Raw genomic sequence first — 24,677 nt, forward strand, 5'->3', positions numbered from 1 at the left:
ATCAGTAGTAGTGGCACATAACGTATAATAAGACTTGTATTAATGTTATGATTTGTATTCATAGTAAATGTTAGTTACAATGGCAAATACAGGTTTATTGCCATTTGTTCGTGGTGTAGATTTCACATGCAATGATTTTAGCGTAAGTTGAACAAACGGAATGAGATCCTTTGACCTATTCACTGTGCCAGTAGGATGATATCATATCCCTAACCTGTGTTTACTATTTATAATGTGGCCTAAATATTCGATTTTAGGGTGACAAATTTCCCGACGCTATACGATATATGACTGGGCTTCAATGGCTAAGACTCGATAAAACTAATTTAACTGATATTCCCGAAGAATTAGGGAAACTTATGAAATTGGTGAGTAAATGCATTTATTTATTTTTATTTTTTTATTTGAATATTCTAAATGCGAAAGTTTTTATATAGCATATCATTTATAACAGTATATATACAAAATGCCTAATTACATGTTCATTGAAAATTTTGAAAGGATTTCATAAACTGGTCAAATTTGTATTCCATCATATAAACTTTTAGGAAAATTTGTCTCTCAAGAAGAATGATTTAGAGAAGTTATTTGGTGAGCTAACTGAATTGAAATGTTTACGGTCTCTAAATGTGAGACACAACAAAGTGAAAAGCTCAGGTATCCCTGCAGAACTGTTTCGGTTGGAAGAGCTCACAACACTGGATCTGTCCCATAACAGATTGAAGGAAGTGCCTGAAGGTCTTGACAAGGCAAAGTCTCTACTAGTTCTGAACCTTAGTCATAACAAGTATGTATTATTTAATTGAGATATTAAAATATGGAGGAAAACCACTCTACTACTACTCTACTATTTTAAGAATGCCTTACCATAAAATATTTAAACATGCAACAGGCAGATGTTCAATACATGTTTATATGACTTACTACAAAAGCATAGTCTAACATCTGTCCAGGTCTAAACTAAACAAATATGTCATATAAAAAATAAAAGATATTTAAAGTCATAAATTTTATTATAATAAATTTATACATAAGGCATATTATATTATGAATAAATATTACTTCAGGCACTAAACAGTATTTTGTTACTTAGACAGAATTTTATTAACCATTGTTTAGATAAGCGTTATTTTAATATTTTTATAGTAATATTATTGGACTATTGGTATTACACCATTAGGTAAATATTTTATTATATACCAATCTTAAATGAAATTTTACCAGAGGGAGACTTTGTACAAAAGTCGATTGCTTGGGTACCTCTGTCCCATTCGTGTTTCAACCATGAAGCAGTTGTGTTTGCATGGATGTGTTTCGGTTTGAAGGGTGGGATATGGCGTGAATTTACTGGGTACAGAGGAATAACACCTGAGTCCTCAAGAATGGCAACGCACGGGGGGTATCATGGGATAACACTATACTCTGTTATGTCCATGGTACTGCTCATGTCTATAGGCGATGGTTACCACTTTCCATCAGGTGAGCCGTCAGCTTGTTTGCCATTCTAAGTTGTATAAAAAAAAAAAGGGAAGGTTATACACTATTGTTGTACCTTATAGAAGGACAATGGATTACATCTATTATGTTATAATAATTAATAGTCATTTGTTACAGGATTGAAAGTATACCACCAACACTATTTGTACAATTGACTGATCTTCTGTTTCTTGACTTGTCTAACAACTTATTAGAAACTCTACCACCACAGACAAGGAGACTGGCAAATCTACAGACTCTGATACTAAATGACAACCCTTTAGGTCTTTTCCAGTTGAGGTGAGTCCATAGGAAACATCAATATCTGTTACATTATTTAAAAAAGTGTACCATAGCCAATGGATTTATTTTAATTTTTCTTAATAATACTTAATTTTTTTAGGCAACTGCCCTCATTGCAGAGTCTAGAGACTCTGCACATGCGCAACACACAGCGGACTCTTGCCAATTTGCCTACCTCTCTCGACACACTAGCTAACTTGTCAGATGTGGATTTATCGAAGAACTCTTTGACTAAAGTTCCAGATGCACTGTACTCTTTGCAAAACTTAAAGAGGCTGAATCTTAGTGATAATGAAATTACAGAAGTGTCTTCTGGTAATAATATTTTAATCAATAATTCAATATTTTTATTAATCATCATATTAGCTGTTAACTGTCCATTGCTGAACATAGGCTTCCCTCTTGGGGGATTTTGGCAGTAGTTTTTATGAATAGTATATTTTTTTTTATATAACTAGCATCCACCTGACGGAAAGTGCTAACTATTATCTATAAATATATACCTCAAAACAACTAGCAACTGATGGAAAAGAAACATTCTTGATTCGCTACTTGATGCACTGACAATATCAAATACATTGCAGAGAGTCATGCATACAAGTGACCATTCCTTATGGGAGTATATGGGGGAGGCCTAGGTTCAGTAGAGGAGGGATAATGGTTGATATGATATGATAAACCATAGATATCACAAAATGATACAGTTATACCCAGGAAAGTGTACTAAAAAAACAATAACCTAATTTAAAAAGACATCACACAGTACTAATATTATTTAGAATATACATCTCCAATTGAGATAAAGAGAAAAAAAAAATCCAAATGGTATGTTCCAAACTGACCTATTTTTTTTTTCCTTTATATCAATTTATGCAAGTATATTATTGTAAATATTGTCTCTTTCACATTAGCGAGTATACCATTAAGCCAAATAAAAATCACTTTGCATGAGTACTATCGGCATAGACTTTTCACTTTCCAATGTAATAACAGGTAATTACACAGTGCTTATTGCATTTGTACAATTATCACAACTATGCTAATTTATAGTCACAGTACCCATGCAAATGTAAAATTATCTTGTACATATTAATTTAAAAAGTACTATTTACTTTTGAATTTTTTGCGGGTTCTTCTCAGCAGATTACAACATCCTGAACCCTGAACAGTATCCTGAACAATACAGTCATAAAAAAAATTATCGTTTAAAACAGTGTTTTTCAATCTTTTTCATGACGCGACCACCTTATTATGTAAAAATATCTTGCGATGCCCTTAGTATGTAAAAATACCTTGCGACCCCCTACCCTCCACGGTTTCGAATGTATATGAATATTATTATAGTACAATTATGAAATCCGTACAGTTGTATTTACGGAACTGTTGATTTTTCACTGCTTCCGCGACCCCCTTGTAGAGATGTTCGGGGACCCCCGACGGGGTCGCAACCCACACTTTGAAAAACACTGATTTAAAAGAACTTGTAAACAAATCTGTTTTAATAAAGATTTCTAGTTTATTTATTTATTAATGTATTATTATTAATGTATGATTCCATTTATGTCAAGATGAAATAAAATGACTTTCCATTAATATTCCCTAGTAGCCTTAGACATTGCTCAACCCCATTCCTTCTTATTCATATCATTATCGTTACATTGTACCTCTAAAGAACCTAACAAATGCCTTGTACGCTTGTTTGCTAATACGAAATCCTTTATAAACTTAGAAGTCTACTGCCTTACTTTTTACTAATGTTTTTTGAGCAAACTAACAACACCTCAGGGGTGGCAAACCTTTATGTATAATGCCATTTTTCTAAAGAAATATTTTATAAAGAAAGTGGGCCGTCAAATAATTTTGACTTAGTGATTATTGGAAAAATAATAATACTATCAACTCGAAAACCTTTATTTACTATCAGAAGAAGAATATTTATTACTTTGCAATGTATAATAATAAATGTTTCAGTTATATGCGTAATTGAAATTAAAGTAAAATGAAACTGTAATGCAAACCGTTTTGATAGGCGACGTGCCCAAAATATTGTATCGCGTGCCGTTGGTTTGCCATCTCTCACTTACCTATAAACATTTTTACTATTTATTTATTTTTACTTTGTATGTTAACATGTCATTGTTCAGCTACTAATATACCTACCACTAATATGAATACAAATAACTGTTCTCTTTTAAAATTCATGTTCAAACTTTTTAACATTTCTACTAAAAATATATTACTTCAACAGCGATGGACATATGGCAAAAACTAGAGAGTCTGAACCTCTCTCGAAATAAGCTAACCACTCTCCCTGCGTCTTTGTGCAAACTGCAGAATTTGAGAAGACTGCATGTTGACGATAACAAATTGGACTTTGAGGGAATCCCATCTGGTATTGGGAAACTCGGAAATTTAGAAGTGTTCTCAGCAGCCAATAACCAACTGGAAATGATACCTGAAGGCCTATGCAGGTTAGTTCTTTTATGCATATAACTGAATTTTTTTTTTTAGTTGGTACTGTTTCTATTATCTATACTACCGAAAATATGATGGTAATATTTTTAGGGTGTTTTAAATAAAATACTGCCCGCCTGTGCTATCGGTATACACAGGCGAGGCATTGAGGGTGAGGATGAAAGAAGACCAGTTAGCCTATTGTGACGAATTGAACAAGATTTAACCAGAATGGTTTTGAGGGCGAACCGCGTGGAGGTCGACCTGATAGGATATATACCCCAGTTGCTAGTTAGGGTGTATAATACACATGTAACAATAATAACAAGCACCACACAATCATCCATTCACCTAGCCCTCAAGCTAGGATTCTTTGTGTTAAGATGAACCACGCAGCAACCATCTGGAGGTTGATGTATGTATGATGATAGATGATTTTTTGGATCTTTAACGAATGGTTTTTTTATTGACGAGGTATCGTTAGATTTCAAGTTAACTATGAGAGTACTATAGAAAGATGTTATAAAATTAATAAAACGACCATAATAAATTATCAAAAACGTACCTTACAATCAGTTTTTTTACTTTGTTTTTGATTGATCTAAACTATAGTGATTGTACATGACGGAAAATTCAATCACGCCATACAATTTTGGAAAGTGATCACCCATTCTAATCCATGAATTTTGTAAGATATTTTTTTTTAGTCAGACCCACTAATTTCACTTCTATATCTTATCCTTCAAACCGAAATTAGACATTTGGCGGAAAGTAGATTAAACATAACTATGTCGCTAACTTAAATTTATACCAAGTAACCACATTTCGATAACACATCGCAATAGTTACATATTTTTGTCTCGTGCAACTTTCACTTCTATGCGTAAATCATAATTAAATAGGTATGCACATATTCATGCAAAACTCAAGTGCAGTCATAGCATCGTATCGTCTATGATACCACATCGTTTGCTTGATTGATTTACTCATAAATCACTTGTGAGCACTCATTAGTGAAGACTTGCTTACTGAAGCTTAACATTTTGTCTGATAGTTACAGAAACCTGAGTCGACTCCGATACGCCATTATATAAACTTATCTCTCTTTAGAGACAAGATTTTTTTTTAATATTGCTTTGGTAATTTAGTGAAATATATCATGTAGCGAATCAAATAAAAATGTAAAGTTAATCTAACTCTAATGATTATGTTAGTTTATACTGATTTTTAGAGTTTTGTTATAAAGCATAAAGCTTGGAATGACAAACAAGTGGATCTCTACGATGGAAGGTAATAACCATCGCTTATAAATATAAACAGCACCATTAGCATCACTATGGTGCTCCTGATACTATTTATGCTTGACTCCTTATTCTTCATGTTACTTAATAAAACTTCTGCAAACAGGCCTTTGGCCACCTCAGAATAACGATGTATTGCTTTTTAGAGGGCAAAGCAACAAACTGAGTTGTGACTGTTTTGTATTAGAGTAGCCTATGGTACACGTACGAAATGAAAAAAAAAAATCATGCTACTTTTTTATGTATTTTCTTTTATTTCTTTCTTTTTTTTTGTATATGTCTATCTATGTATGTTGTTATATGTGTGCTGTAAGTAATGCAAATAAATTATATATCTATTTAAACTCTATTAAATAAAGATTATAATAAAATATTATAATCTTCTACTTTTATGATAATTGAAACTTTAAATAATAACTTAAGTTTTCACTCAACCATAGATAAAATTTCCCATAAATTAAGCTAACATTCATAAACATTCACCCTCCATAGATACGTAAATATTCTAATTTTGAGCACAATCTTCGTTTAGATGTGGTTCCCTAAAGAAACTCAATTTGAGCTGCAACAAGCTGATCACGTTACCCGACGCTATACACCTGTTGAGCGACCTGGAGAGCCTGCAACTCCACGACAACCCCGACCTGGTGATGCCCCCGAAGCCTGTGGAAAGACCCAGGGGCGCCGGCCTGCAGTACTACAACATTGACTTCTCTCTGCAAGCACAACTGCAGTTAGCAGGCGCCGCTACTACGGAACCTACTACGCCTACCAGTGAGTTAACTTGTTTTAAATGTATTATTTATTTATTTTTTCACAAGATCGTTAGACGCCTACCATTGAGTTAACTTGTTTTAAATGTATTATTTATTTATTTTTTCACAAGATCGTTAGACGCCTACCAGTGAGTTAACTTGTTTTAAATGTATTATTTATTTATTTTTTCACAAGATCGTTAGTCCTAACTGACAATCAACACAGACAAAACTACTAATTGTAGACAGCTGATATTTGAGACAGGTTTATTTTTTTACATTGGTAAAACATCCACTTATGGTAGAAAGAAGTATTTTTGTAGATTTAAACATAAAGGCATAGAATGGGCCAACCCTTCCTTTCCCGTGTGTGTCGTAAGAGACGACCAAGGGCGAGGGATGGGCAGCAGCGTCCCTTTAAAAACATCCTCAAAGGTCTAACTTCAGTTGCAAACCCGCCTACCAAGCGTGGCAACTACTGGCTTAACTCCCCTTATTATCCCTTATTATTACTGCCCAGCAGTGGACAGTTAAAGGCTGATATGATGATAGTAACTTCAATGATATTACGACTGGAACTATATAGTGTGAAATTGTTTAGGCGTGAAGTCGGACCCGATAGCACGCAAGCTGCGGCTGCGACGCGGCCGCGCCGAGCCCGAGCAGCGCGACTCGGCGCTCATACTGCGCGGCATGCAGGAGCAGGCCAACACGCAGCACACCGACCAGCGGCCAGACCAGCGCAACAGCGAGCTCAAGTCAGTACCACCCCTCGAGTACCACGGCACTACCGGCCTTGAGGGGGGAGGGGATTATTAGTAAATGGGTACAGCCCCGTGGAAACCATCGTAGTAAATTTTTGTGAAAGTTTTCACGATGGACCAACTAATCTACATTCATCCTCACCTGTCATCTATCATTGGTGTCCCGCCAGCGTATACTGATAGTTCAGGCGAGGTTACCATTCCATTGACTAAGGGATGATTTAATGAGATTTATGAGAGGCGCTATAGATTAATAAAGGATCGCATCAAATTGGGTAAACCTGGGTTAAGTTACTAGTCGTGAATGTTGATATTGTTAGAAAAAAAACTTGTTTCGTAAAAGAGTGCCACCTTCAAGTGATTTTCTAATAATATAAATTTAGATAATTTGTTCAGCTCTAAATCTACTTCTAAATAAAAGATATACTAACTAAAAAAAATGCATATCAATGTATTATGATTATGCATTATTAACCAACACAGATAATAAACAATTCTTGTTATTGTTATGAAGTAAATTGTCTATTTTTTCTGTATGATATTTAAAAACATCTCTCGTACGGAATGTCTTTGTATTATCTTTGGCAGTTGTAATCGCATTTCATTACACCATTACAATCACAATATTATTTATATTTACACGCTACGGTCGTTAGAAAATAGCTCTGTCCTTATAAATTCGTGGTATCAATCTCTTAATCATTAATTTTTATATCTCTATTTTCATAAATCATTTCATGCTTACACGCCGGTCCTAGAGACTTCTCGAATTCATTTTCCATCGCTTTGAATTAGTCTAGACCTCTGCGGTATCTGTATCATTATAATTTCGCATTGGTATTAATAACTTTAACTAAGGTTTCACTAAAAAACTTAATGTGATTCATTGTATTCTGGTATAGGCCCAAGCGCTGGGACGAGAGTTTGGAGAAGCCACCATTGGACTATTCAGAGTTCTTCGACGAGGATACCGGTCAGACGCCAGGCCTGCAAATCTGGGAGATTGAGAATTTTATACCCGCCCCCGTTGAAGAGGTAAGTACACACACACACACACACAATTTGTATGTGTGCACATACAAATTGTTTTTTTTTTTTTTTTTTTAATATTTTAAGGGCTTTTACCTTCTTCAGGTATATCAGTCCTATTGTACCCTGAACTGATTTCTCCAACAAAACTTTATCTACCTTCCCTAGACGCGGAAAGAGAAGAATTAATGGGCATCAATAATTTACACAGATGTTCAAAAATACAAATTGTTAATTAATTTATATGTAATTTGTTTTCAGTTTATTTTCCTCTCATTATTAAAAACTTTTTTTTCTTTTAATCACAGGTTGCGTATGGGAAATTCTTTGAGGGTGACTGCTACATCGTACTGAAGACATTCTTAGAGGAACAAGGGCAGCTTTCGTGGGATATACACTTTTGGATTGGCTCAAAGGCTACTGTGAGTATTTTTCTCTGATTACTAAACTATCAGGTAGGCCATATGCTTGTTTGCCGCCTCAGTGATATAAACATATAAAAATATATAATAATAATACATATAATAATAAAAAAAATCATACGTTTTACAAGTTTATAGACTTAACGGTAATATAATGAACTTATTAATTTTCTTTAAATAAACTTAAATAAGCTTTAAAAATAATAATGTTACGAACTCTATAAAAAGTTAATTTCTCAACCACAAATGAAAAGCGAATATATCGATGGATACGTTATTGCTGTTACGTGCTTGAAATGAAACGAGACTACGCCCTACGTCTTGTTCTTTCTCATGAATATACTAATAAATACGTATGTACCAACGGATTGAATTCATCTGGAGGTCCTATAGATTTATTTGATTTAAAAAAGGCTCTTCAAAAAGTGTATGTTAAGGTTTCTTCAGGGTGACACCCATAGTATTACAAGCGACAGACAGTTTACAGTCCTCAGGAATCGCAACGCATAGGGGTTATCATGGGCGAAACAGTATACTCTGTTATGTCCACGGTACTGCTCATGTCTATAGGCGACGGTTACCACTTTCCATCAGATGTTGCCATTCTAAGTTGCATAAAAAAAAAAACATCAAACGGGTTGTATGCTTGTTTGCCATCTTTATGGTATAAAAAAAACCTTTGCCTTGTTTCTGCAGTTAAACAGCTTGCTTACATATTGCTAAGGGAGAGTTTATAGTAACGGAATGACATAGTACTGTGACGTCACGTAGGCCCACAACGAACGAGTGATACCTCTAACTTTGCTAGTATTCATTAGCTACAATAGTTACTTTATGTAATTATTAGTTATATTATTAAAAAAAAAATACATAAACGTATTTTTTTTTCTTTTTATAGAGTACAATAACCTCTATGCATCAGAAAGTTTTTGAGTCATGATACAACTATGATTGTGATGTGAGGTTTAGAGTCTAAACTAGACCTAAATAATCAAATACGAACCATGTTTGATTTACTAATATGCATACAATACTTTGTATGAATAACGCTACCGCACAACAAGGACAGTGCTCATAAAGTCGCCGGAAAGTTTTTGTAGCTATTTAGAGATAAAATGCTGTCGTAATTTCAATAACTACTAAGCGTGCATGTTATCTCATGATAACCAGATCACTAGCATTTTTGTGCAGTGACTGTACAATAATGGACGGATGAAGCGTGCTAACTAATAAATAAAATACCGGAATTATTCTTATATCTGTTAAAATAGGTCCAACAATATAAATTAAGACTTTGAAGTGATTATTATAGATTATTACTTTTTATTTGATAAATGTTTTAAATTACTCTCGTGGTTAAAGTCATATGATAATGTTCTTTTCGTTCATATCAAAAATAATCAGATTTTTTTTTATCCTAATATATTGTTGGTTTAGTTAGTTCTAATTATTCAAATTTGATTAACTGCATCAATGTTTTAATACTTAATATGGAGTTACACAATACCACATCCGATTTCTGGTTTGTGAGGCTTTGCCCAGTTAGTATAGTTATCGAATTGAACACATTTTGCATGTGTCGCCGCGTGCAGCTAGACAAAGGCGCATGCGCGGCGATGCACGCGGTGAACCTGCGCAACCTGCTGGGCGCCAAGCGCACGCAGCGCCACGAGCAGGGCGACGAGACGCCCGACTTCCTCGCGCTGTTCCCCACGCCGCCCGTCTACATACAGGGCAGCCACACGCCCTCCGGCTTCTTTACCGTCGACGACCCGGTAATTATGATATATACGTACATATCAAATATAACTCACTCCACATATCATATCATAAAATTATAATATTCATACACATGAAAACAGAAAAACTTGAGACCAAAGTGCGAAGTGTTTGAAGTGTGTGTGTGAAGCTTTCAATATATTGGAAACGGTATTCCGTAGTAAAAAAAAAAAACTACATACAAAAGCAACAGTTGAGTTTCTCGTCCATTCTTCTCATCTAAAATTGGATTCCGAATGGGAGGTACAATCATAAAAAAATGACTATTAAAAAATTTTTTTTTTTTTTTTTTATACTACTTAGAATGGCAAACAAGCTGACAGCCCACCTGATGGAAAGTGGTAACCGTCGCCTATAGACATGAGCAGTACCATGGACATAACAGAGTATACTGTTTCACCCATGATACCCTCCATGCGTTGCCATTCCTGAGGACTCAGGTGTTATTCCTCTGTACCCTGTAAATTCACGCCATATCCCACCCTTCAAACCGAAACACAGCCATGCAAACACAGCTGCTTCACGGTTGAAACACGAATGGGACAGAGGTGCCCAAGCAATCGACTTTTGTACAAAGTCTCCCTCTGGTAAATGTTTATAATTAAAAAATGTTTATAATTAAACATTTAATAAGCCGGCAACGCACAAGGAACTAGTGCTGCAGGTGTTCATGGGAGACGGTAGCCGCTTTCCATCAGATGGACCATTTTGTCCTGTTATTTATTATTATTTTAGTTTATTATTAGAGAATAATAATATTTTTTTTTTAATAAGAGTTATTTTTCTTCAAATTCATGGATGCAGATACTGGCCAATAACTTGAACACGATTGTACCACGTGATGTGTGCTATAATTACATGCAAATTCATTTATAACGCAAGCATCATTGTTTATGGTTGAATTCAAGATCCTTTATACAACTAACTACAGTGTAAGCATTGCCAACTTAATTCTCTTCCGCCCTATAGTTGCATAGTAGAGAACGCTATTAAGTGTTAAGTCCACCATATGTATACTTATGTATATATTCATGCATTAAGATTTCAATAAATAAGATATATGCGTGTACGCAGCACTACGTGCGGCGATTGTACCGCGTGGAGAGCGCAGGCAGCGGGCTACGTCTGCAGCCGGTGCCTCCGCGAGCTCAAGAACTCGATCCCAGATACGTCTTCTTACTCGACGCCGGCCTCACTATATTCTTGTGGTGAGTAATTCACGGACTAATTTTCCCGATTGACTGAACAAAATGAGGCTATACACTTACATTACGTTACTTTACTATACAAATTTAGGTTAATTGCTAACTTGAAATCAAGTCTGACTGCCATCAAAAGACCCGTAAATGTTTTTGCCAGGAGCAGTAAAATTTTAATAGTTTGGGCATTGGTTAAGGTGCAATTACCGTGTTACCCGTTCAGTTATTTCTAGCGTCAGTGATATTATTATTGGTTATTGAGAAAACATCAAGTTGTATCTAAAATAATCATAATCTCATACATTACTTATTTATTTAATTCTTGGCGGATTAACGATCTAATATTATATGTTACAAACAACATTGTAAATAATCTCAATCAATAAAAAGATTTTAAAAACAAATATTTTTATTTCTGTTAATATAAATTACGAATCTATCTACATATTCAAAATAATACAAAAAAATCTTTTAGGAATGGTAAAAAGGCAAAGAACACACTAAAGTCTAAAGCTCGACTGTTCGCCGAGAAAATGAACAAAGAAGAGAGAAAGAACAAAGCTGAATTGATCGCAGAGCCTCCTGGAAAAGAGCCCCGGATCTTCTGGGAAACATTGGAATATGAAGACGAGACACCGTTTATGCCGCAGGTAATAATAGATGTCGAATGGTATTTGTTAAAGTCAATATAGTCATTCACTTAGATAGATAGATATTTTTTATTATTTTCTCCAAAATATTACAGTAGTAAACTTATTATAGATACAAACAAGTACAAGACATGATCACGCTGAGAAATCACTTACCCCTTTACTTATAAAAATATAACATTTATGATAAAGTCCGCGCAAAAAGTACATTAACTGGCGATATGCCGTGTGGTCCCGGCATAGAACCGCCCACCCCTTTTTTCACGTGTGTATCATAAGGGGCAACTAAGTGTTTCCCCAAGGCTCAATTTTAGGTCCCTTTTTTAGTGTTACTCTTACACGAAGCGAATATAGTATTATTTGCTGATGATAGTGCGTTAAAAGTCGTTCGATTAGTTACCTTATAACATTTCGTATAGGAACATGTGCCGGAGGACGTGCTGTGGCTTCCGCCGCGGCTGTACCGTGTGGAGCTGGGCATGGGCTACTTGGAGCTGCCGCAGCCCGAGGCGAGCCTCACGCGACACGTGCTTGCCACCAGGAACGTCTACATACTGGACGCACACATTGATGTCTTCGTCTGGTCAGTACACAACACTGGTCGAACACGAAATTGATATTAAAATCATGAAAAAAATTTTTGTTTTTGCAACTTAGAACGGCAAACAAGCTAACGGCCCATCTGATGGAAAGTGGTAACCGTAGCCTATAGTCATGAGCAGTACCATGGACATAATAGAGTATACTGTTTTACCCATAATACCCCCAATGCGTTGCCATTCCTGAGGACTCAGGGTTATTCCTCTGTACCCTGTAAATTCGCTGCCATATCCCACCCTTCAAACCGAAAAACACATGCGAACACAACTGCTTCACGGTAGAAACACAAATGGAATAGAGGTGCCCAAGTAAACTTTTGTACAATGCCTCCTCTGGTAAAAAAAAAAATTTTACAAATTATGTACTTGTGCGATTTTGGTATGATTAATATATACAAAATTTCAAAGCATCAAAGTTATGTTTAGTATTACTATATATGTAGATCACCTACTTACCACCTAAGATAGGTGGTTATCGATCCCTTATTTATTTATTAAAAAAATACTATGCTTTCGGCAGGTTCGGCAAGAAGTCGTCGCGGCTAGTGCGCGCGGCAGCAGTGAAACTGGCGCAGGAGTTGTTCAATATGGCGCCGCGCCCAGATCATGCGCTAGTTACCAGGCTGCAGGAGGGCACCGAGACGCAGGTACTCGTACAGACTGTATGAAAGCTTAATTCATTTTCTAACAACACTTAAAGTATACACCGTGCTTCATAATCTAATCTTATGGGCCACATTAAGCTGATCTTCGATCGCCTATCATCCGCGACGGAACGCCAATGTCTGAAGCATTGGCACAAGCGAAGCATTGCATACAATTAGGTAATCTCAATCACATTACGAGTGATAGAAGATAAGCTACGTTGTATTTTTTTTTTTTAATGGATATAGTAGAATAGTAACCTCGCCTGCTCTAATAGTATACGTTGACTGGGCACTAGTGAGGGATGATGGGTGAAAATGAAAAAGCAGGTCGGTTAGCTCAACGTAATGATTACACCTGGAATTCAACTTAATGGTTTCTAGGGAGCACCATGTGGAGGTCAACCTGACTGAGTATATTGCTAGTAATGGGACTGACAGTCCGCATTACTAACAAACCCTTCCCCCTATATTGTATGTTTTTTTTTTTTATATGACGCGCTACACAACGGACGATCCACGTTGGTTACTACTTCGATGACTGCTGAATGTGGCACCAGCTATAATGGTTGCCTACAGACTAAAAACAATCAGTATACATAATATGTTTATACCCGTTTGGGTCTAACTTTGTATATTATCGTATGTGTATTGTTTGTGCAACATTCAATATAAATTAAATAGGAATTCGATGTTTATTTTAACAATAAGTTTATTGAACAATCAGGTGTTTAAAACATACTTCGCCGGGTGGGACGAAGTGATCGCCGTAGACTTTACCCGTACTGCGGAATCTGTTGCCCGCACCGGTGCTGATCTCGCCAGCTGGGCTAAGCAGCAGGAGACCAAGTATGTACACGCCGCCATCCATAAAAAATAATACTATTCTAACAATATGTGTACAATAAATTATTTTATTACATAACGACGGTCAACCGCCAGTAACTTCTAATTTGTACAAAATTACACATTTCCAGGTAGGGTGACGTAAAGCTTTTTTAATGATTAATAATGAAATGGTAATCCCGTCTGCGCTATTGCTATACACCGGCGGGGCACCAGTGAGAGATGATAGATGAGGATGAAATAGGTCAGTTAGTCCACCGTGACAAACCTAACAATAAATCAATCACGATGGTTTCCACGAGGAGGTCGACCTGATATAGTATATTGCTAGTCATGGGGCTATCTATCCCCATTACTAACAATCCCTTCTCCCCCCGGTTGACGTAAGGCAGACGGCCGGTCATAAAACTTAAAGCCAAAACCTCGTATAATATGAATATAAATATATTACACCGACTTCAAATAATTGGGATAAGATAGACAAAGTATACAGGAGGCCTAAATATTGTAATTCTAAATTTGTTCCAAAAATATTGCAACTATTGTTATATTTACTTTTCCCAGACAATATATTCCAGTGATGCGGACGAAGTCACGAGTAAATGCTAGTAAATTTATTTAAAGTAAATCAGAAGGTGTCGTGGGTTAATTGTCAATGTTTAGTATAGGTACAAGATTAAAACTTGGAATGACAATCTGACAACCCACTTTATGCTAAGTGGTGATCGTCACCTATAGACTTGAACAGCACCATAGATATCATAGAACATACTGACTATACCAGAAGAATATACCAGAGGGAGACTTTGTACAAAAGTCGATTGCTTGGGTATTTCTGTCCCACTCGTGTTTCAACCGTGAAGCAGTTGTGTTTGCATGGCTGTGTTTCAGTTTGAAGGGTGGGATATGGCGTGAATTTACTGGGTACAGAGGAATAACACCTGAGTCCTCAGGAATGGCAACGTATGGGGGGTATCATGAGTGAAATAGTATACTCTGTTATGTCCATGGTACTGCTCATGTCTATAGGCGACGGTTACCACTTTCCATCAGGTGGGCCGTCAGCTTGTTTGCCATTCTAAGTTGTATAAAAAAAAATATATAAAAAAAAAACTATTTCTGTGTATTGTAAACAGGGCAGACCTGTCAGCTCTGTTCACTCCCCGCCAGCCACCGATGCAGCCGTCCGAAGTCAAAACACTGTCAGACGAGTGGAACGAAGACTTGGAGGCGATGGAGGCGTTCGTGCTAGAGGGGCGACACTTCGTTCGGCTGCCAGACCACGAGATCGGCATATTCCACAGCTGCGACTGTTACGTGTTCTTATGTAAATACATCATGCCCGCCGAGGTTAGTATATATTTACAGGTTAATTCATATTTTACACATTGTAATTAACTCTATATTACAATGTGTAAAATATGAAATATAATATAAGAATATGAATTATATATATATATATATATATATATATATATATATATATATATATATATATATATATATATATATATAATTTGCAACACCTTAACTGTATTTAAAATCTTTAGAACCTCATGATGTGTTAATAAACAATTATATGTTATATTTAACCGGTTTATTACACCGTACGTTCGCGACTTAAAACATACTGGCTTCTCACTGCCCTGTCGTATTCCCTTTTATCCATTTTCTTTGTAAAGTGTGTCTTTATTCTTTCTGGGAATTTGTGTGTGGGAACAGCTATTGTGCAATATGTATTGGTATGTTGTAGTATAGTTTGGTAGGGGTTTGCACCCGTAACAGACACCTCTGCGAAAGTGGCGTCATCGTATTATAAAATAAACTTCAAACAAAATAATGGAACTTTAAAAAGAATTTAAGATTGTAAGAAAATAATTTTTCATAATTTATTTTCTCTATGATAAAAGATAAAGTTTATTTAGGTTACATTAGAACTCAAAAGTACTAGGATAAATTAATAATAAGCTTTCCTTTTGATTTCGTAAATATTTTTAGTACTGTTACTAATATCCCTCAGTATTTGTAAGGGTCAATAATATGAAACTGTAGTCCTTTAATTTGAATTTAATTATTGTTACAACAGCCAGAAGATGAGAGCGATGCGTCGAACGAAGCGGAAGAGGCGGAGTCTGAGTGCGTGTCGTGGGTAGTGTACTTCTGGCAGGGCCGGCGCGCGCCCAACATGGGCTGGCTCACATTCACCTTCGGCCTCGAGAGGAAGTTCAAACAGCTGTGCAGACGCCTAGATGTCGTGAGGACTCACCAGCAGCAAGAGAGTCTCAAGTTCATGGCACATTTCTATAGGAAGTTCATTATTAAAGATGGCAAGAGGAATACTAAACCCGTAAGTTATGTGTGATGAAAGTGAAATCTGTATATGACTGAATTAATAAATGACTAGTATATGGCTGAAATCTGTATAGAATATATATAATGAATATATATACCTGTCGTATAAAGTATATTTGCAGATTATAATTGACGCAGTTATGAGGTAACGAACATAAAAAAAATACAACCAAATCGAGTAACTCCCTTCTTCTTTTTGAAGTCCGTTTAAAAATAATTCAGCTCAGATTCACCAGCCCTAAAATCTGTCTCTAGACCCCAGCCTATCACCCTGCTAGTAACTCCACCACTGGAATCATCATCATCACATCAGCCTTCAAATGTCCACTGAACACAAGTCTCCCCCTAGGAGGGTTTTGCCAGTAGTTACCATGCTTGGCAGGCAGATTGGCAACCGCAGTTAAGATGTAATAAGAGGGACAATGCTCCCTATCCCTCGCCCTTACGACAGCTACGGGAAAGGAAGGGGTGGCCTATTCTATGCCGGGACCACACGGCCGCAGCAATAATTGGAAACGATATAGGAATAGGCAGGCATCTAGTTATTTGCTATTTTCCCCCTTTTAAGATTTTTGTAGCTAATTTTAATAAAATTGTAAACTTTTATTTTTTATTGGTTCTTAGGAGGGTGGGCGACAACCGGTGGAGTTGTTTGAACTGCGCAGCAACGGATCTGCACTCTGTACGCGCCTCATACAAGTGAAGGCAGACGCCGCGCAGCTCAATAGTGCTTTCTGGTTTGTATAGTTATTGTATTGCATTACCATCCTGAGTTAGAACCACCTGCAACCATTAATTCCCTCACTCTATTATATACCTATCTTTCTATTACAATGTAGACAGAGAAGTAACAGAAGGAGACTTTGTACAAAAGTCGATTGCTTGGGTACCTCTGTCCCATTCTTGTTTCAACCGTGAAGCAGCTGTGTCTGCATGGCTATGTTTCGGTTTGAAGGATATGGCGTGGATTTACTGGGTACAGAGGAATAACACCTGAGTCCTCAGGAACGGCAACACATGGGGGTATCATGGGCGAAACAGTATACTCTGTTATGTTTATGGTACTGCTCATGTCTATAGGCGACGGTTACCACTTTCCATCAAGTGGGCCATCAGCTTGTTTGCCATTCTAAGTTGTATAAAAAAAAAGAAGAGAAAACTGAGAAGCCTTAAAGACATTTCTCTCAAAATACTAACTCAGTTTCAGTGGTCATTCAAAAGCTGCAATTTTTAGTAATATTCAAGTGAAATGGTCAAACAATAAAATATTTTTATTTCTAAAAAATAATAGCTAAAAAGATATAATAAAATCTAGTTTTAACGTACTTAAGTTACTGTAACATGAATACAAAAAGATCATTACATATTTGCAATATATTGGAGTATTTATTACAGTTATATATTAAACGTACCACTGGAGGGTTCAAACGACACATCGTCCGCTATAGTCTACGCGTGGATCGGCAGCAAGAGCGATGCGGACTCAGCGCGACTCATTGAACAAATCGCCGAGGAGAAGTTCAATAATCCCTGGGTCAGCCTGCAGGTAAATACTTTACCTGTTCATAATAAACAGCAATACCACCTCAGCAACAGATATTTTTACAGTGCGTATTATCTGAATACACTAATAATAGCGTAATTAATTACCTCAGTTGAAGATACGCTACACGCGGTAAGGATTACGCACTTACTAATATTTTTAAGAAAACGCATTTGTCAGAAATATAAATTTTGTCATAAATTTATGTGCCAATCACTTTAATCCTAAAACCTCCAATGAAGTTAGTTTAATAATCATATTTATTAAGCTAACTTCAATGGAGGTTTTAGGATTAAGGTATTATTTTGGCTTTTGTTATTTGCTTGCAAATGAAGAACATAATTCGTAATAAACTTCAAGTGTTAGCTGAAAATATGTTGACTTTTTTTTTTTTTTATAAATACAAGTAAATTACACGTTTGTTTTAACTATCACTAGAATACATCTAGCAATTTACAATAATAAACCAAAATCAGATATACTTAGGTTATAGTAGTTAGTTAGCATCAAAAGGACTGTATTTGCCACCTTTATGGTATAAAAAGAGGCAACAGACACCTTTCAAGGACACGACCTTCAGTAATAAAGTGGCCGAAGAGAGAGATGATATAAAAAATAACATCATAATCTGTTTATCTATAAGGTACTAACGGAGGGCAGCGAGCCCGACAATTTCTTCTGGGTGGCGCTGGGTGGTCGAAAACCGTATGACACCGACGCCGACTACCTCAACTACACCCGTCTCTTCCGGTGTTCCAACGAGAAGGGATACTTCACAGTGTCCGAGAAATGCACAGATTTCTGCCAGGTACAGTAAACATTATTTCAAATTAATTATAAAGGTCGACAACACACAGGCTCTCTGGTGTTGTTAGTGCTATGGATTTCGGTGATCATTACATATCAAGTGAATGAAAAAAAAAAATGCCTGTATATGTGATTTATTTGCAAAATCAATACACATGTCAAAAAAATATAAGTGTATATAAAAAAAGAAGAAAAACTGTGAAAAATTATGGGGTGGACAAAAGCTTTTGTTGTGTATTATCATTGTGGTGAACGTAAAATAATCCACATATTTACAATTCACTGAGTATATCAAATAACAGAGGAGCACGCCTACCATTATCACTCAGATAAGTTTAAATTTATAATAAATAATTGTTAAAACCGTTTACCCAAAAAAAAAACTGAACACTATTTTGTCAGAACAAAAAGCTAGTTGTAAAAGTATCATTAATTTATGTAATATAATTAACAATTGTGTCCCACAAAAAAAAACTTCAATTATGACAAAATTTGTTATTTCGATTTAAAAATTAACCTCCAGAACCGATTTTGACATCGTTTAGATAAAAAAGAGCTTTCCAAATCGATTTGACCTGACAGAGTTATGAGGTAACAAATATAAAAAAATACGATGAATTTAGAACCTCCTTCTTTTTGAAATCGGTTAAAAATACCTATTACTAGTAATTAAAATTATATGTTATAGGACGATTTAGCTGATGACGACATCATGATTTTGGACAACGGCGAGCAAGTTTTTCTATGGCTTGGAGCCAAGTGCTCCGAGGTGGAAATTAAACTTGCATATAAGTCAGCACAAGTAAGGAACCAATATTTTTTATTTTGTATTTGAAATATAAATTAATTATACCTTTTTATTAAACTAATGGTCATATTTAATAGAACTTATATCTTAAAATGCTACACCAAAAGTCTCGCTCGACTCGCTTAGACTCTATACTATCAGAAAGTGTTCACTTCCCAAGTAAGTCTCAAAGTCTTTTGTCTGTTTGTTTTTGATCAATGTTTCTTTTGAGAAAATGTTTCATTTACACTCCTTTAATAGTACATTCAGTAACATAAACAAGAAATTTTGGCTATGACATGTAAGTATTGTTCCTGCCTACATGCTACGATTTCAATTTTTTACAAGCGCAATAAAGAATATAATAGTTATAATATAAAAGTTTTCTTTACCTCCAATTCTTATTTTATATTTTTTATTCTAAGGTGTACATTCAACACATGAAGTCAATGCAACCAGACAAACCACGGAAACTGTTCCTCACCTTAAAAGACAAAGAGTCGCGACGTTTCACCAAGTGCTTCCACGGTTGGGGCGAGCACAAGAGGCCGCCTGAGTAAACAAATTGATCTGCATTTAATAAACCAAAAAATTTTTTAACATCAAGACAAATTGGTTAGTTAATCCAATCCTATATATATATATATACTTGTTTTTAGTATTACCTTATCCATCAGTGCTTACTGTTGGTAGAATTTACTACTAAATACTTTGAAAATTGGAATTGAACCATTGTTTTCAATTTTGAAGAATAATTTTATTACATAAAATAGGTAGGTATATATGTTGTAATTTGAAAACAATGTAAGTAACCAACGAAACTTTCGGTAGATACATTTCCAAAGAACAATACGCCACACGTTGCTATCTAAAACTATTTTATATATACAACTGCAAAAACATTATCACTTGTTAAAAGTACAAGAGTACTGGAAAAAAAAAAAAACTAAGAAAATTAATATTGAAAAATACCCGTACTATTGATATTATTATATTAAATAGTAGCAAAGGAATGGTCATACCATTGGTTTGCTTTATACCATTTTATATCATTAAATAATGCAGTATTAGTCAATGTAAAATGTATATTATGACATGTATGCTTTTAATTTTGTATCTGGTTAAAGTTCGCCCAACCAAAGCGACGACAAAGTATAAGCGTTTGCCGTGCGGCTCTATCTATGATAGCTTTTAAGACCAACATCGTCAAAAAAATTGTCTAAGGGCGCCAAATAGGTTAATTTGGGCAACCCTACATAAAATTATTATGACAAGCATCTCAGAGCACGCATACACAGACTATGTAATATTCTATTATTTGCTCATGCTATAAACTTTTATTAGTCTAATTGGTTATCCACAATTAACTGAATGACAATGAACTAACTTATTATAATTAAATAATGTCAGTTCAATAAGTAAATATTAAATGAGATTGACGCAACTGACAGGAATGATTTATTCTTTAAGGTTTTGTAATAATAGTTTATACCTTTTCATAAACAAGATGTTACAAAGAATAAACAGTATTACGAGTATATACAATTTACACGTTATTAGTTCTTCTATTAATATACTTTAATTCAATTCATTTGAAACCGTTTTATTGCTATATAAATACTTGAACACTAAAACATACATTTCTGTTATATAATTAATCTCAATTCCAACACACACACACATATATATATATATATCCGTCAGTATTCTACAACTATGACGATATATTTACAGATTGGTCCCATAGAAGTTTTATCAAAATTCAGTAATTTACTTTTAAATCAAAATAATTAGTTTTCTCACAATTGAAGTCGGTTTATATATATATATATATAATGTTTGGGGGGTATCATGGGTGAAACAGTACACTCTGTTATATCGATGGTACTGCTCATGTCTATAAGAGTCAGTTACCACTTTTCATCATGTGGGCCATCAGCTTGGTTACTATTCAAATTTATATAAAAAAATGTATTAATAAATACTTAGAACAACTTTCATAATGTTCCAAATTTACCCTGTTCAACTTATAAAGACCTCATATTAATATACCAATATGTTACCAATTGGCCATAGGCTTTCTCTCCATAAAATGGGGCATAAATATCATACTGCTCAGTGTGACAATGTAGCACAAAACATATTATTTGTATGATTTATTTCAATGTTGATTAGCATAGTACTCCTTAACATTGAATATATTTCAAAATCTTAATTATTTGCATTTAAATCACTATAGAATCACAGTAACAATTTAGTTTTTACTGTATAGGGAATGTGGAAAATGACTACAATGGAATTGAAAGACTGATATCATGCCATTTTTTCAAGTCATTTATTTAACATTTTCACTTATAAAATATTATGCAATACAGACTTTAATTTTGGGGCACAAAATTCTATTCACTGTATTTAATTACAGTTGTCAATGAGAAGTATGCCATATGTATTGATATACAATAAAACCTTAGATGTATGACCAACAAAAAGTGATATAAAAATTGGCACAGAAAATACAGGATATTGAACCATATTATACACTCATTTCTAACCAACTATTGATTATACTAAAATGTTGCCTAAATATTGAATTTTTTATTTACAGTAAATATTTGACTTAATTTACATTCAAGACAATGTTTAAAGTAACTTTTATAATTATGAATCTCAGGTTTTAATTATATCAAAACATGTTAATATTTTCACAATGAAAACATTAAATCAGGTCAAGTTAAATTATGTTCTATACAACACAAGTTATATTCTAATAATAATAACAAAAAATACAATAGTAATAAACATCAAAGGTAATCTCACTGCCTATCCTATGACTAAGACTTGGTGTGAAAATAAAATCTAATTAAATATATGATTTTGTCCCAAGATTAACAGTCTGGTAAATTTAAATGTTTTTATCATACATAGCATTGCCTATATAAATCAGAGTAATATTTGACTAGATTTACAAAGATTTTATATTACTCTACATGGAATTTATACATGCATTTTATCATGATGCATTCAAATATTTATTACCTAATATTTTATTTAGATGTATATAGTAAGCTGTTGCTGAAGTAGATTCGAAGTTAGATTTTTGACACTGTAATTCTTGTATATCAATTTATGTAAATATAGAGAAATTCTATAATGCCACTAATATATATAAATTAATTAATGTTCAATTATTAAATATGATAAGTGCAATATTTGATTGAAATGCTTGAGCTCAAACTAAAGTAATAGAGATTTTTGTAACAAACCTATACTAATAAAATTTTATAACAAACTTTGTTTTTAAATAATTTATTATATATTAATTATATATATTTGCCCATATTAAGTATCTGAAAAAGAAGAAAAATCGATTATTAACAATTTGGTACTAATATATATATGTAAGTGAAGGTTTCAATATTAGGATATTAATACATTAAGACCTCATGTTAAATAATATTCTGGCTGAAAAATCTCAAATAGAAGATAAGTAGGAATAATTAACAAGCAATCAATAGGCCTTTCACATTTATCTGCAAAAAGCAATGAAAAAATGGAGTTTTTAGGGTTCTGGTTTTAAACAATTAAGGGTTTAGTATACATTTTTATTCCTGAATTATATGAATATATTTCTAAACTTGACAGATAGTGATATTAGATTTTCCATTGCTTATTTATCATCACCATACCTGCCTTTAACTGTCCACTGCTGAACATAAGCTTCCCCCTAGGGAGGTTTTGCCAGGAGTTACCACACTTGGCAGGCAGATTAACAACCGCAGTTAGGCTTTGGATCTCCAACGGATCTAAAACATCTGTTTAAAGAGGAATGATACTGCTTATCCCTCACCCTCCTTTAGTCGCCTCTTACAATACCAATGGGAAAAGAAAGGGTGACCTATTCTATGCCAGGACCACACGGAAATTGCTTATTATTATGTCCTAATTTTGTAACTTTCAAGGCTGTTTATTAAAAAATGTTGAGATTTAAAAATCTGGAGTCATCATTCATTAATAAACTAATATAAAGTTGGCATAGTATTAAAACATGTATATATTCCCTAAAATAAAACCTATATTTTTTTATTTTTATTACCTAAATAATTGATTTTAATTGAATTCAACTTCTTACCACTTCCTGCTAAAATCATTTCAAATTTTGGTCAGAGGATACCCTAAGGGATGGTTCTCATAAATACAAGTTTTTTTTGTAAAATATAAGAAAAATCATGTTTCAAAAAATAAATTGTTATAATTTGTACAGTTGTATAAACTTCCTTACGCAACTCAATGCGCACAACCTAAACTTGAAAATCGTCATTCTGTAATAGTCCTCTTAAAAATAAAAGCAACAGTAAGAAATTTATCACTTATTTAAGTATACATTTGGTGACCAAACAATAGAATATTAATTTAGTATGGGACATATTTAAAGTGATTTAATTTTATCGCTTTTTCTAATTTAGAGGACAAAGATGTTACCTCGCGAATTATGTTTTAGTCATCATCGTCGTCGTCATCAGAAGGCACAAACAGTTCGTTCTCTTCCAAGAAATTAGCTATGTTTTTACTAATAGCAGCTCCAATAAGTAGGCCTGGTATAACCGCACACACTACGCCTAGTAGACCAAACGGTTTCTTTTCTGGTTCAGGGAGAATGGCACCACTTGGAGTTGTAGTAGCTGTTCTCCTTTGAACGATGTGCTGTTCATGACGAGACAAATTTTTGGTCTGTGCTACTAGCCGCGAAATTCGCGAAATAGCCATAATGCGTTAATTAGATAATATTTTAATATTATTTAAGAATTTATTTTTAGACTTTTGAATTCAGATTTTGATAATACGATGAAATAGATATTTCGATTGACAATGACAGTACAGATATATTTTGACAAATTGGGGAATACAATGCAAAAGTACTCTGTTATACAATGACATGAACGACAGAATGTGAGTGACAGCTTGGTTGC

At 34.5% G+C, this 24,677-nt stretch overlaps 2 protein-coding genes across 2 annotated transcripts; one reads left to right on the top strand and one right to left on the bottom strand.

The window, feature by feature from the left end:
• LOC113520810 (protein flightless-1) lies at positions 1 to 22,999 on the top strand. The gene is made up of 23 exons (XM_052897258.1): positions 1 to 142; positions 258 to 368; positions 549 to 787; positions 1,615 to 1,776; positions 1,880 to 2,094; positions 4,028 to 4,250; positions 6,067 to 6,308; positions 6,891 to 7,047; positions 7,956 to 8,088; positions 8,391 to 8,504; positions 10,097 to 10,279; positions 11,358 to 11,491; positions 11,958 to 12,132; positions 12,552 to 12,715; positions 13,252 to 13,378; positions 14,103 to 14,224; positions 15,358 to 15,571; positions 16,308 to 16,568; positions 17,198 to 17,310; positions 17,969 to 18,119; positions 18,760 to 18,924; positions 19,612 to 19,725; positions 20,136 to 22,999. Exons 1-23 carry the CDS (start codon positions 68 to 70, stop codon positions 20,268 to 20,270), a joined length of 3,729 nt encoding a protein of 1,242 aa, XP_052753218.1. The 5' UTR covers positions 1 to 67; the 3' UTR covers positions 20,271 to 22,999.
• Positions 22,024 to 24,597, bottom strand: LOC128201171 (essential MCU regulator, mitochondrial). Its single transcript, XM_052897259.1, has 2 exons — positions 24,190 to 24,597; positions 22,024 to 23,057 (listed from the first exon to the last, which is right to left on the bottom strand). The coding sequence occupies exon 1, from the start codon at positions 24,472 to 24,474 to the stop codon at positions 24,205 to 24,207; it is 270 nt and encodes an 89-aa protein (XP_052753219.1). The 5' UTR covers positions 24,475 to 24,597; the 3' UTR covers positions 22,024 to 23,057; positions 24,190 to 24,204.
• Between the last annotated feature and the right edge of the window lie 80 nt (positions 24,598 to 24,677).

Source organism: Galleria mellonella, unplaced genomic scaffold (genome assembly GCF_026898425.1).
Source record: "Galleria mellonella isolate WM207_F2 unplaced genomic scaffold, CSIRO_AGI_GalMel_v1 utg36, whole genome shotgun sequence".
Classification (NCBI taxonomy): Eukaryota; Metazoa; Arthropoda; class Insecta; order Lepidoptera; family Pyralidae; genus Galleria; species Galleria mellonella.

What these genes read in the sequence shown, in the direction of transcription:
- LOC113520810 (XM_052897258.1), top strand. Translation starts at nt 68, where the DNA reads ATGTTAGTTACAATGGCAAATACAGGTTTATTGCCATTTGTTCGTGGT. An exon ending in GGAACCTACTACGCCTACCA is followed by an intron (nt 6,309 to 6,890) that starts GTGAGTTAACTT and finishes GAAATTGTTTAG; the next exon opens with GCGTGAAGTCGGACCCGATA. An exon ending in CACATTGATGTCTTCGTCTG is followed by an intron (nt 12,716 to 13,251) that starts GTCAGTACACAA and finishes TGCTTTCGGCAG; the next exon opens with GTTCGGCAAGAAGTCGTCGC.
- LOC128201171 (XM_052897259.1), bottom strand. Translation starts at nt 24,474, where the DNA reads ATGGCTATTTCGCGAATTTCGCGGCTAGTAGCACAGACCAAAAATTTG.